Here is a 13,276-nt window from a genome sequence, read left to right on the forward strand (position 1 = left end):
CAATTGTAAATTTAGACATGTTATATACTCATGCAGTGTGTATTTGCCTTCCTATTGTTTGGTTTACTATAATTCTTACAGTATATACAGTTATATCCAGTGTAAGAAATGTGTAAAATCAACTCTTATTGCACACCTACACTATTGAGATCATTTTTGATAAGTTCCCAGTAGTACTATTAACCAACCCCACTGCTGTGGCGCTAAAAGCCCACACAGGCCTGAAATAAGCTTTGCAGTCCGTAGCAGAAGCATGAAGAGCAGCTGATTTTATAAACATGTACTAAAGCTTATATACATACATACAGTACAAACACTATGGAGAGTTATACAGTACAAACACTATGAAGAGTCATACAGTATGTAGTGAACATCTAGTCTTGAGCTTGAAATGTCCACCTGATCTTACTGTACATAAGAAATGAAAGACAAGCCTCCATTAAGCACCTCCAAGAAAAACATCTCCTCCTTACCTGACAGCCACGAGAACTTCAAACCTCGTCTGTGCTATATCGGTGCAAACTGAAGGCTGGGTACTGACAGTGAGGGCGAAGTAAGTGTCAGATTTGGCAGGAGAGGTATGATATTTAAGATGTGTCTGTAGAGAGATGGACATATCATAATTTAAGATATTATTCTACTAACTCAATGTTAACATGAGTGGATACAAGTGGGACAATGGAACAACACGATAATATATAGATGGCTTTCAGGCATCAATCCCTACACTGGCATTAAAAATGGAATGTGAGTAAAAATAATTAAGACATTAATTTAGACATTGTGTTACACAAATATATGTTTATTGAAACACATAAGAAAACATGATTTACTGTACATGAACACTGGTCCTAATAAACAAAGGAATCAAGACAGGTACTTTTGTTGATACATACTGTAAGCAGTGTTCATCGTTGTAAACATAGGGGGAGATTCAATTGTTTGAAAAGTCAGTTGGGTGTCTGTTTTTTTCCGATCTAATAGACAGGAAAAAACAAACACACAACGGACTTTTCAAACATTTGAATTCCCCCCAAAGAGTCTAATTTTTCTCACACTTTTCTATACTATATCTATATTTGTTTATATTTCGCTGATTGATTTGTTGTGTATAGAAACAGTATTCTAAATACCTATTAATAAAAGTTACATTTTAATGCATGTGCTATAAGAAATCACAACTCTCTCCGTCTCTGATCTTACAACACATATATCCATGAAGAATGTAAAATATTGCAAGCAAAAGAAAGAATTTTGTCTTTGTATATCCAAATTTCTATGGTGGTCATTCCGAGTTGTTCGCTCGGTAAATTTCTTTGCATCGCAGCAATTTTCCGCTTAGTGCGTATGCGCAATGTCCGCACTGCGACTGGGCCAAGTAAATTTGCTATGCAGTTAGGTATTTTACTCACAGCATTACGAGGTATTTTCTTCGTTCTGGTGATCGTAATGTGATTGACAGGAAGTGGGTGTTTCTGGGCGGAAACAGGCCGTTTTATGGGTGTGTGCAAAAAAACGCTGCCGTTTCTGGGAAAAACGCAGGAGTGGCTGGAGAAACGGAGGAGTGTCTGGACGAACGCTGGGTGTGTTTGTGACGTCAAACCAGGAATGACAAGCACTTAACTGATCGCAGATGCCGAGTAAGTCTGGAGCTACTCAGAAACTGCTAAGAAGTGTCTATTCGCAATTCTGCTAATCTTTCGTTCGCAATTTTACTATGCTAAGATTCACTCCCAGTAGGTGGCGGCTTAGCGTGTGCAAAGCTGCTAAAAGCAGCTTGCGAGCGAACAACTCGGAATGAGGGCCTATATACATTAAGTTGATCAGTACTAATAAAAGTGTCAAATAAACTCAAATAAAATCAGAAAACCAAAAATAAGTAAGAGACAGATTAGAAAAAGAACAAAAACAGTTTTTCTTTGTACTTACCATTAAATCATTTTCTCTAAATTCATTTGGGGGACACTACTTATCTTGGGGTATAGAGGATGAAATGCACGATTTGCCACTCAAACTATTACAACTCATTATAACTTGTGTGGCTTCTCTCCTATGTACAGTAACAGCTCCTTTCTAGTAAAGCCCTCTGGTGAGGCTTAGATTTTAAGAGACTGTACTGCAATATTATATGAACCACATATCCATGAATGAAGGGACTGTAGTGGCTGCCAAATGGGTTTATAGAAAAGGATTTAACAGTATGTACAAATATCCTTTTTTCTCTTACATTCTGTGTACGAAACAAAATAATAACCAAAGTCAATTATTTTGCAGACAGACCACCATACACTATTAATACTATACATGCATGTCTGACCAAACAGTGGCCTCCTAATGTGTTTCCCTCCTGTGGGACCAGAAGAACATTGACAAACAAAGTCAAACCAATGGTCGAATCCATGAAGTGGGAATGTTACATAGTGGCGTTTTGTCAATTGGTCCAGAAATTATAAAAAAATATAAATGAAAACGTACAAGTTGCCTAGTCAGCAAATGCAATCCTGTTTGACACTATAAAATGAACCTATTGCATGGAGCGTTTATTAAGGGGTGAAGCTACATTACAAATGAGTTGTAGCAGTTTGAGTGCCAAGTCTTGCATCGCACATCCTATACGCCAGGGTCCACAATAGTGTCCACAATGAGAATGTAAGAGAAAGCTACAAATCTTTAGATATATAAGAAAGTTACATTTTTAGATGACGAGTAAGAACGTGATCTACCTATATCTGTAAAAAATACATTGTAAAAATCATAAATCCCATCAAATTTTTCCAACACAGCCACATTTAATACATATGACTCTACTGACCTGTATGTACACACATCCATTTCCTGTGGCTGTCAGTGTGTACTTTCCAGGGATGTCTGCTAAGGTTTCTTTTTGTAATAAGAGGCTTTTGGTTTTGTCTACATGAAACTGGTTCTGAAATCCAGACAATGACCTGACTGTCACAGTCACATCCTGGGTATCGCTGTAAGTGGCCTTTGCGTATTTTGTCAGTGCTTGAAGTGCCACCACTGTATCCTGTAAGACAAATAAAGGGGGTGATTCAGACCTAATTGCTGGGCCGCTAACTTCGCTGTCATGCGTTCAGATTGTCGCCGCCCCAGGGGGAGTGTAAATTCGCCGTGCAAGTGTGCGATTGCATGTGTACGCTGAGCTGCAAAAATCCACTGTGTGCAGTGTGTGCGCAGCCCAGGACTTACTCCTACAGTGCGATGAGAACAGGCTGATCGGAGCCGGATCTGACGTCAGACACCCTCCCTGAAAACACTTGGACACGCCTGCGTTTTTCCGGACACTCCCAGAAAACAGACAGTTACCACCCACAAACGGCCTCCTCATGTCAATCAGCATGCGAATGGCTGAGCGATTAGAAATTTCGCACCAGCCTGTCGCTGACCGCAATGCCTGTTGTTTGGCGACACACGTGCGCATTGTGGTGCATACACATACGCAGTTAATGCCCGATCGCCCGCTGTGCGAAAACGCACAGCAGCGATCAGGTCTGAATCAGGCCCAGATTGAGTAAAGTGTGTAATTTATACCACAGCAACACATTCTACTCAATATAAATCTGATGTTCAACTTTCCCGAGTACCATACTCAGTGCTATTTTTCAGCAGGAACCAACAGGAACTCAATTCTTGAACCTGAAATTAAATATGATATGATCAGGAACCTGTCCATGGCCAAAATTTATTTTCCATAAGATAAATTTTATTTTACAGTCCGTCTGTCTGTCCGTCCGTCTAGAACTTTTTTTAATAGCTCCACCCCCAAACCGATAGTTCCTAAACCTATTTTCCAGAAAAATAGTACTGACCATACTTCTAACATGTTTAAGAAAAATAAACCTATTTACAGTATACTTTGGGGCATATTTATTAACACTTGCTGTCTACCCACAAAAGATTCTTCATTATCACAATTCACAGCAATGAAGAATTTTTATTTGCCTAAATATATTATTTCTGAGCCATTGGCACGGTCGCCTATCAGATATTCAGTCACTTTGCTTTGTGCAGAGCAAACTGACAAAACCAAGGAGGGATTTTCCTTCGGATCCCTCTACAGTAAAATCAACAATAGAGCAGCCCATAGTCTACAAAGGGCTACAGCCATATTCAGACAGCTTTAGTGGGCAGGGCCAAGCTCTGTAATGCCTCACATTCTGAAGCTTGGTAAGTATGACAATTAAGCAGCCCCCATAGAAAGCTATGGGTTCTGCTTTGTAGTTGGAAATGGAGGGACCTTCCCAAATATCAGAGATACAGTATCTGCTGCGGTTCCTCCTCCCTAAATCCTTGGGACCCTTAATTTTTGCTCATACCCCCCTTGAAAACCAGAGTTTTGGGGAATATCATGCAAATATTCTCTAAACAATATGTCCCTTTATACTAGCTCTGTAGAGAAAATAGATATTATGAAGGACATGTATTGTACCGAAGTCCGTTCTGGAACATACATTTTATAGTGAAATGGAATGAATGTGGCTGCTCAGTACCATGGGGTATAGACTGTTCCGCAGGAGCCATGGGCACTTTAAGACTTTTCTAGAGTGTGAACTGGCTCCTCCCTCTATGCCCCTCCTCCAGACCTCAGTAAAGGAACTGTGCCCAGGGAGACGGACATTTCGAGGAAAGGATTTACTTTTAAGTTAATGGTGAGATTCATACCAGCTCACACTTCAACCATGCCGCACACATGGCATTCAACAAAACACATGCCAGTGGGCATGAACAGTACCTCAACCGTGCTGAAAACATTTTTAACAAAATAACAACTGCAGCTAAAGTACTAAAGTACGCACTGGGTTGGGTGCCCAGCATCTAGGAGAAAATAATTTATTAAAATCCTTTTTTCTCATACGTCCTAAAGGATGCTTGGGTCCAATTCAGTACCATGGGGTTATACCAAAGCTCCAGTACGGGCGGGAGAGTGCGGATGACGCTGCAGTACCGATTGACCAAACTTGAGGTCCTCATCGGCCAAGGTGTCAAACTTGTAAAACTTAGCAAACGTGTTTGCCCCTGACCAAGTAGCTGCTCGGCAAAGTTGTAACGCTAAGACCCCCTGGGCAGCCGCCCAGGATGAGCCAACCTTTCTAGTAGAATGGGCATTAACCGAATTCGGTATTGGCAATCCTGCCGTGGAATGAGCGTGCTGAATCGTACCTCTGATCTAGCGGGCAACGGTCTGCTTAGAAGCAGGACACCCAATCTTGTTCGGAGCATACAGGACAAACAGAGCCTCTGTTTTCCGTATCCAAGCTGTTCTTGCGATATAAATTTTCTAAGCTCTGACCACATCCAGAGACTTTGAAGCAGCGAAGGTGTCAGTAGTCACTGGCACCACAATAGGTTGGTTTATATGGAAAGAAGAACCCACGTTTGGAAGAAATTGCTGGCGAGTTCTTAACTCAGCCCTATCTTCATGGAAGATCAAGTAAGGACTCTTGTGAGACAAGGCCCCTAACTCAGACACCCTTCTTGCGGATGCCAAGGCCACCAGCATGACCACTTTCCAAGTAAGAAACTTCAACTCTATCTCCTGTAGAGGTTCAAACCAATCCGATTGAAGAAACTCCAACACCACGTTAAGATCCCATGGTGCCACCGGAGGCACAAATGGAGGTTGGATGTTCAGAACCCCTTTCACGAATGTCTGAACTTCTGGAAGGGAGGCCAATTGTTTCTGAAAGAAAACGGACAAGGCCGAAATCTGGACCTTGACTGAACCCAATCTTAGGCCCGCATCCACACCTGTCTGCAGAAAATGGAGAAAACGTCCTAACGGAAACTCTTCCATAGGAGCCTTCCTCGATTCACACCAAGACACATATTTTCTCCAAATACGGTGGTAATGTTTAGACGTTACTCCTTTCCTGGCCTGAATCAGAGTGGGAATGACTTCTTTGGGAATACCCTTTCGGGCTAGGGACAGCGCTCAACAGCCATGCCGTCAAACGTAGCTGCAGTAAGTCTTGATACACGCACGGCCCCTGCTGCAGCAGGTCCTCACGAAGAGGAAGAGGCAGAGGATCTTCTATGAGCAACTCCTGAAGATCTGGATACCAAGCTCTCCTTGGCCAGTCTGGGACAATAAGGATCGCTCGAACCCCTGTTTTTCTCATGATCTTGAGTACTTTTGTTATTAGTGGAAGTGGAGAAAAGACATACACCGACCGAAACACCCACTGGGTCACCAGTGTATCCACTGCTATTGCTTGAGGGTCTCTCCACCTGGAACAATATCTCTGAAGCTTTTTGTTAAGACAAGATGCCATCATGTCTACTTGAGGAACTCCCCAAAGACCTGTCACCTCTGCAAAGATTTCTTGGTGGAGGCGCCATTCTCCTGGATGGAGAACGTGTCTGCTGAGGAAGTCACCTTCCCAGTTGTCCACTCCTGGAATGAAAATTGCCGACAAGAGCTCTTGCATGTCTTTTTGCCCAGAGGAGGATCTCTGTCACCTCTGCTATTGGCGCTCTGCTTTTTGATCCGCCCTGACGGTTTATGTATGCGACTGCTGTTACATTTTCCGACTGGATCTGTACGGGTTGATCTTGAAGAAGATGCCCCACTTGTAGAAGGCCGTTGTAAATGGCTCTCAACTCCAAAACGTTTATATGAAGACAGGTTTCCTGACTTGACCATCTTCCTTGAAAGCTTTCACCCTGTGTGACTACACCCCAGCCTCGGAGACTTGCATCCGTGGTTACTAGGACCCAGTCCTGAATCCCGAACCTGCATCCCTCTAGTAGGTGAGAACTGTGTAGCCACCACAGGAGCGAAATTCTGGTTTTGGATGACAGGATTATATTCTGCTGCATGTGTAGGTGGGATCTGGACCACTTGTCCAACAGGTCCCACTGGAATACTCTGGCATGGAATCGGCTAAATTGTATGGCCTCGTAGGCCGCTACCATCTTCCCCAACACCCGAATGCATTGATGAATCTACACTCTAGTTGGTTACAGAATTTGTTTGACCGTTCTCTAGATTTCCAGAGCCTTTTCTACTGGAAGAAATACCCTCTGTACTTCTGTGTCCTGTATCATCCCCAGAAAAGACAATCTTGTCGTCGGTTCCAATTGTAACTTTGGAAAATTTATGATCTAACCGTGATGTTGAAGTACTGTCAGGGAGAGTGCTATGTTCTGCAACAACTTTTCCCTGGATCTCGCTTTTATCGGGAGATCTTCCTGGTCAGGAATTATATTGACTCCTTGTTGTCGAAGGAGGACCATCATCTCTTGCCATCACCTAGGTGAAAACCCTTGGTGCCGTGGAAGGTCTGAACGGCAACGTCTGAAATTGGTAATGACAATTCTGTATTGCGAATCTCAGATAAGCTTGATGTGGAGTATAAATGGGAACGTGTAAGTAGGCATCTTTTATGTCTACTGACACCATGAAGTCCCCCTCCTCCAGACCGTAAATCACTGCCCTCAGGGATTCCATCTTGAACTAGAACCTTTGCAGGTAGAGATTAAGAGTATACAGGTTTAGAATCAGTATGACTGAGCCGTCCGGCTTCGGAGCCATGAATAGGGTTGCAATAAACCCTTCTCCTTGTTGTAACAAGGGAACCAGGACAAAAACTTGATCCTGACACAATTTCGTACTGCTGCTGCCAACACTTCCCTGTCTGGGATAGAAGTTGGTAAGGTCGATTTGAAAATACGGCCTAGGGAAATGTCTTGAAACTTCAGTTTGTACCCGTGGGCCTCTATTTGTATGACCCATGGGTCTAGGCCAGATTGAACCCAGAACTGACTGAAGAGTTTCAGACGTGCCCCCACCTGAGCAGACTCCCGCAAGGGAGCCCGAGCGTCATGCTGAAGATTTGGCAGGAGCAGAGGTTGATTTCTGCTCCTGTGATCCTGGAGATGCTGTGGACTTTATTTCCTTTTCCCCTTTCTTCACCCACAAAGAAAGGGGAACCTTTACACTTTTTTGTAATTTTTTTGGCTGAAATGACTGCATCTGAGAGTGATGTGTCTTTTTTGCCGGCGCAGGAACAATAGGCAAGAATGTTGACTTACGTGCGGTAGCCGCAGAGACTAAAGCATCCAGCCCATCTCCAAATAAGGACTCACCTTTATACGGGAGAGCCTCCATATGCCTTTTGGAATCTGCGTCAGCATTCCATTGGCGAATCCACAATGCCCTCCGTGCTGAGACTGCCATGGTTGCGGCTCTTGATCCCAAGAGACCAATATCTTTCATGGTTTTTAGCATGTACGCAGCAGCGTCTTTGATATGACCTAACATTAGGAGTAGCTCGTCTCTATTTATTGTGTCAATGTCTAATGACAAGTTTTCTGACCACTTTTCAATAGCACCACTCACCCACACACAGGCAATGGTAGGCCTGAGTAGTGCCCCATTGGCCACATCAATAGATTACAACGTAGACTCCAATTTGCGGTCTGCTGGCTCCTTAAGTGAAGCCGTCCCAGGCGCAGGGAGAAACACCTTTTTCCTTTAACCGTGACAGGGCACTGTCTAAAATGGGGGGTGACTCCCACCCTTTACTGTCCTCTGTATGGAAAAAGCTAAGCTGCCTGACTTCTTTTGGGAATCTGAAATTTATTTTCGGGTTAAACCAGACTGCCTCCCAGAGACTGATCAGTTCATGAGGTGGAGGGAAAGTTACATTACTTCTTTATAATTTCTTATAATTCTTTATATTTATTTGTAAGCCTGCTCCTGTGGTAAAGGAGGGGCCCCCATAACCTCTAATACCTCCTTTATAGCTAAAAACATGTTTTGAATGTTTTTCGCTAACTTAGGACCTATTCCCCTGGAATCACTAGTGTCGACACAGGAATCAGCGTCTGTGTCGGTATCAGTTCATACTACTTGTGCAAAAGTTTATGTGACCCAGAGGGGTCCCCTGTGGATGAAAAGCAGAACTATTAAAAATCACATCTTCAACAGATTATTTTCAGTTTTCTGCATGAGACTCAGATTTAGCCAATCTCTTACTGATATGATTCACACTATCACGTAATCTTTCACCTAGTTAGGCTCGTGGTGTCACATTACAACTCTGTGTTCCTAACATGGCTCCCACAGAGGGAGAGCTCCATGCCTCAGACATGTCACACAAGTGCACAATCACACCACAGACACTCCGGTGCTTATAGGGGAAAGACCCACAGTAAAATCTGTCAGAGGGACACAGAAAAAACATTGCCAGTCCACAACTCAGCGCTTAAATAAAAAATCCCTGTGTCATGTACTTTGTACACAGAGACTTTCCGCTCTATATATATTGTCAATAATAGGTTATAATACCACAATATACTCTTTCCCCCCGTTTTTGCACTCTGATACTAAAATCATAAGTTGAGAGGAGGATCAGCGTTTCTTCCCTTGTTTTTGCTAGAAGATAATGGTGCTGCACAGTGTGCTGGCTGCCTGAGGAAGAAGCCCTGCCCCTTGCAATGGCACATTTTTCCTAGCAAACATGAGGTAATATTTATACTGGCGGGGTTGTAGGATTGTGCCACAGCATAATATGCGCTACTTTCGCCAGTGTAATAGTAGGTTTTCATGCTGCCCAGGGCAACCCCCCCCCCCGTGGCCTGCACCCTGCTGTGCGCTGTGTGTGGGTAGCATGTCCGCGCAGCGTTTCCGCTCGCAGCGCGGTACCTTGAGCCATCACGATGACTGGTGGTCCCTCTTGCAGATCTCCGGTAATAATACTCACTTTTCTTCTGACTTCTGGCTCTGTTAGAGGGGTGACGGCGTGCTGTGGGAGTGAGCGCATACCCGCAGCTAGTGTTCAGTACCCTTCAGGAGCTAATGGTGTCCTGTCAGCAAGAAGCAGAGCCATGAAACTATTTAGGAAGTTGGATCCTACTTCTTCCCCCTAAGTCCCATGAAGCAGGGAGACTGTTGCCAGCAGTCTCCCTGAAAATAAAAAACCTAACATAAAGTCTTTTCAGTGAAACTCAGTAGAGCGCCACTGGAGTGCGACCAGTCTACCTGGGCACATTTTCTAAACTGAGATCTGGAGGAGGGGCATAGAGGGAGGAGCCAGTTCACACTCTAGAAAAGTCTTAAAGTTCCCATGGCTCCTGCGGAACCGTCCATACCCCATGGTACTGAAGTGGACCCCAGCATCCTCTAGGACACATGAGAAATATAAGTTGCCACACTCTAACCAATCAGAGTGGCCTTATTCATTTTAATTATGGTGTCCGTGAGGGATTGCTCAGTTTTATTGTTTTGTAACATACCACAGGATGCCTACATGGACCTATGATGACCGATCCCATTGATTTTTAAGCAACGGTAAGTAAACTAAGGCTCTGGGGTAGTCTATTTTTTTTCTATAAAGATTTTTCAATATGCAGTGTCTGTGTCCTGACTTTTTTTTCCTTACAGATGTAGTACAGATGCCAGCGGGCTCTGTCTGCCAAAACATGCTTGCACTTGTAGTTCTCCAAGTGCCAACAAGCCTGTAAAGTTGTACAATCAAAATCCCAACAACCATTAGCCGACGGTCAAAATCCCAACAAGGTCACAAAATACCAACAATTAAAATACCGACAAAGTCATTGACAGGTCAAAAAGTCAACATGAGTTTTTCATGATTTTTCATTAAAACTGACTTGTTCATACTTTACCATCCCAGTGGATATGGAAGGGGAATATAATAATGTGCCGAGCGCAGCCTGAAGCATGGCGAGTGTAGTGAGCCATGCGAGGGGACGCGGTACACTTATATGGTGTCCATGTCAGCATACCCACAAAGAAATTGAAAAACACGTGTCAACTTTTTGGCATGTCGACATTTTAAATGTCGGTATTTTGACGGTCGGTCAGTTGTTGTCTGTATTTTGATCATTGGGATTTTTATTGTAGGTATTTCATATTAAACCCGTCATCGTCAATGAAGTTCCCAGTCTGTGTTCAGCCAATCCTGTGTGATCTCCCCTTACAAAAGGGGGCTGGCCCAGAGGAAGAGTGCAAGTGCTTCAAGTTACCTCCTTGTGAAAGATTCTCCAGCTCTGTGCTACCAGGTTGCTTCTGGTTCCCTGGTCCTGGTTGCTCTCATCTATCGGTTACCTAACGCTGCTGCAGTCCTGCCGTCTAAGACCGTCACCACTTGTGGAGGCGCTCACGGGGTCCCAGGTCATAGAGGAGCTTCAGGTGCTAATGGTGGTTCCCGTGAATGTCTTTCAATTACAAACCACAGTCTCCACTTCTTCAAAGTCAAAGTCCTTCAGTCTCATCTTTCAATCACAAACCACAGTCTTCACTTCTTCAAAGTAAAAGTTCTTCAGCCTCGTCTTTCAATTATAAACCACAGTCTTTCAGTTCTTCTGTACTGGAGTTCTTCAGCTTCACTCTTCAAGCCATTTAACCACAGACTCTAGTTCTTTCATCCAGTTTCTTCAATTTCTCCAATATTCGTGTACAGCCTGCTATTCATTAAAACTACAGTTTTTTCCCTATGGAGTCCTCCTTTTCTTTACGTTCTCCTGCCAACGCTAACACTTAGTAAGGCCTCCACTCCATGAGGAGGAATTACATTCAGCCACCTCATTTACTCTCCTCACAGGCAGCTGTCCCTTCAGCCAAAACTCGGTTGTCGGAACCCCAACTTACGCCGAGCGTGACAACCTTGCTGGGTCATTGTTATGCACACCAGTGCCTGCAGGAAAGTACTGGTGTCAGAACTGTTATGCACTCCAGTGTCTGCAGGAATGTACTGGTGTTTGAACTGTTATGCAAAACAAATGGACTCACAGACAAACTGGGGAATATGACATAACGTACACAGAAGGTGATAGGGTAACAAAATACACACAAAGTGAACAGAGAAGCCCAGAGGCTAAGGAACTGGGTATCTCCCTTGTATTAGAACTGCTCAGATGGAAATAGCAAGATGTTGTGTTTTAATACGTAGAGAACCCGAAATGCTGTTGCTAAGGGCAACAGCAAAACCCTAAAGGGTTACCAACGGGTGTGGCAGTAAACTCCTTGGTCAGAGATGGAATGATAGACACAAGGAGAGACTCCACAATCCTGATTCTCACTTGCAGTGCACAGGTTTTAGCTTACTGCCACTAAACTGACCCCTGACACCTAGCACAGTGAGACAGGATTAGACAGGCAAGTCTTAGAATACAGCCGCAAACTTGCTAAGTTCACAGAGTAGTAACAGAACCCCAGCAAGCTAAACGACTGACTCCAGTCTTACTGCTAGGTCTGGATTGGCAGAGTGTAATACCAAATCCCCAGGCCTATTTGCAGTAAGCAACAAACAAATACAAAGCTACACAGTACTGGCTAACTTTCATGAACTGACTAACCAACAAAGATTCAGCAGCATCTGCTTACCCTGAAAAGAGGCCTTATAAAGCAGGTGCTGTCCACGCCCCACTCAGACCTCACAGACTGTGAGCACAAAAACCAGCACCGGATCCCCTGCCGTGCACAGAGCCTATAACCACTGCACAGCAAAAGACCCGAACCGGAGTATCAGCTGCGCTCAGGTTACTCCACTAGCACTTGTCTCCCGGTTGCCATGACGACGTGGCAGCACAGGGCAGGAGACCCTAACAGTACCCCCCCTCTGACGAGGGGTCAAAGAACCCCTACCACCGGGTTTATCGGGGAACTGCGAGAAGAAAGAGCGTATCAGTCTGGTGGCATGAAGATCACAACTGCGCACCCACGACCGCTCCTCCGGGCCATACCCCTTCCAGTGCACCAAAAATGACAGCCGACCCCGAACCACCTTGGAGTCAAGAATCCTTTCAACAACAAACTCCCTCTGGCCACGTATCAGAAGAGGGGAAGGTCTTCCACTGGAAGAAGGATTACTAATCGCCCGTTTTAAAAGGGAACAATGAAATGTTTTATTGATACCCAAAGAACGGGGCAGATCTAACTGAAATGCCACCGGATTGATAACCCTGGTGATCTTATAAGGGCCGATGAACCGGGGGCCTAACTTATGAGATGGCTGTCTCAACTTCAAATTCTTGGTTGACAACCAGACGAAGTCTCCTAATTTGAAGCTGCAGGGTCTTTTCCGCTTATCAAAAACCCTTTTGGTCACTAATGACACAGACACAAGGGCTTTCTTCACTTTCCGCCAAATACCTCTAAGGACCGAAACCACAGAGGAACCACCAGGCGTGGAGTCCAGGGGGTCAAAAGAATTGGCCTTAGGATGATGCCCATACACACAAAGGAAGGGAGAGATCCCTGTAGCAGAGTGAGCCGCATTGTTATAGGCAA

At 44.3% G+C, this 13,276-nt stretch overlaps 1 protein-coding gene across 3 annotated transcripts in view; it reads right to left on the reverse strand.

The window, feature by feature from the left end:
• The window catches only part of LOC135056653 (alpha-2-macroglobulin-like protein 1), a 342,531-nt gene that overhangs the window by 29,203 nt on the left and 300,052 nt on the right, over nucleotides 1-13,276 (reverse strand). For all 3 annotated transcript variants that reach the window (XM_063962097.1, XM_063962096.1, XM_063962098.1), the window contains 2 exons: nucleotides 2,813-3,028; nucleotides 474-598 (listed from right to left, as the gene is read on the reverse strand). In XM_063962097.1, coding sequence (XP_063818167.1) covers nucleotides 474-598; nucleotides 2,813-3,028 — 341 coding nt within the window. The remainder of the gene's footprint in view (nucleotides 1-473; nucleotides 599-2,812; nucleotides 3,029-13,276) is intronic.

This window comes from Pseudophryne corroboree, chromosome 3 (assembly GCF_028390025.1).
Source record: "Pseudophryne corroboree isolate aPseCor3 chromosome 3, aPseCor3.hap2, whole genome shotgun sequence".
Classification (NCBI taxonomy): domain Eukaryota; kingdom Metazoa; phylum Chordata; class Amphibia; order Anura; family Myobatrachidae; genus Pseudophryne; species Pseudophryne corroboree.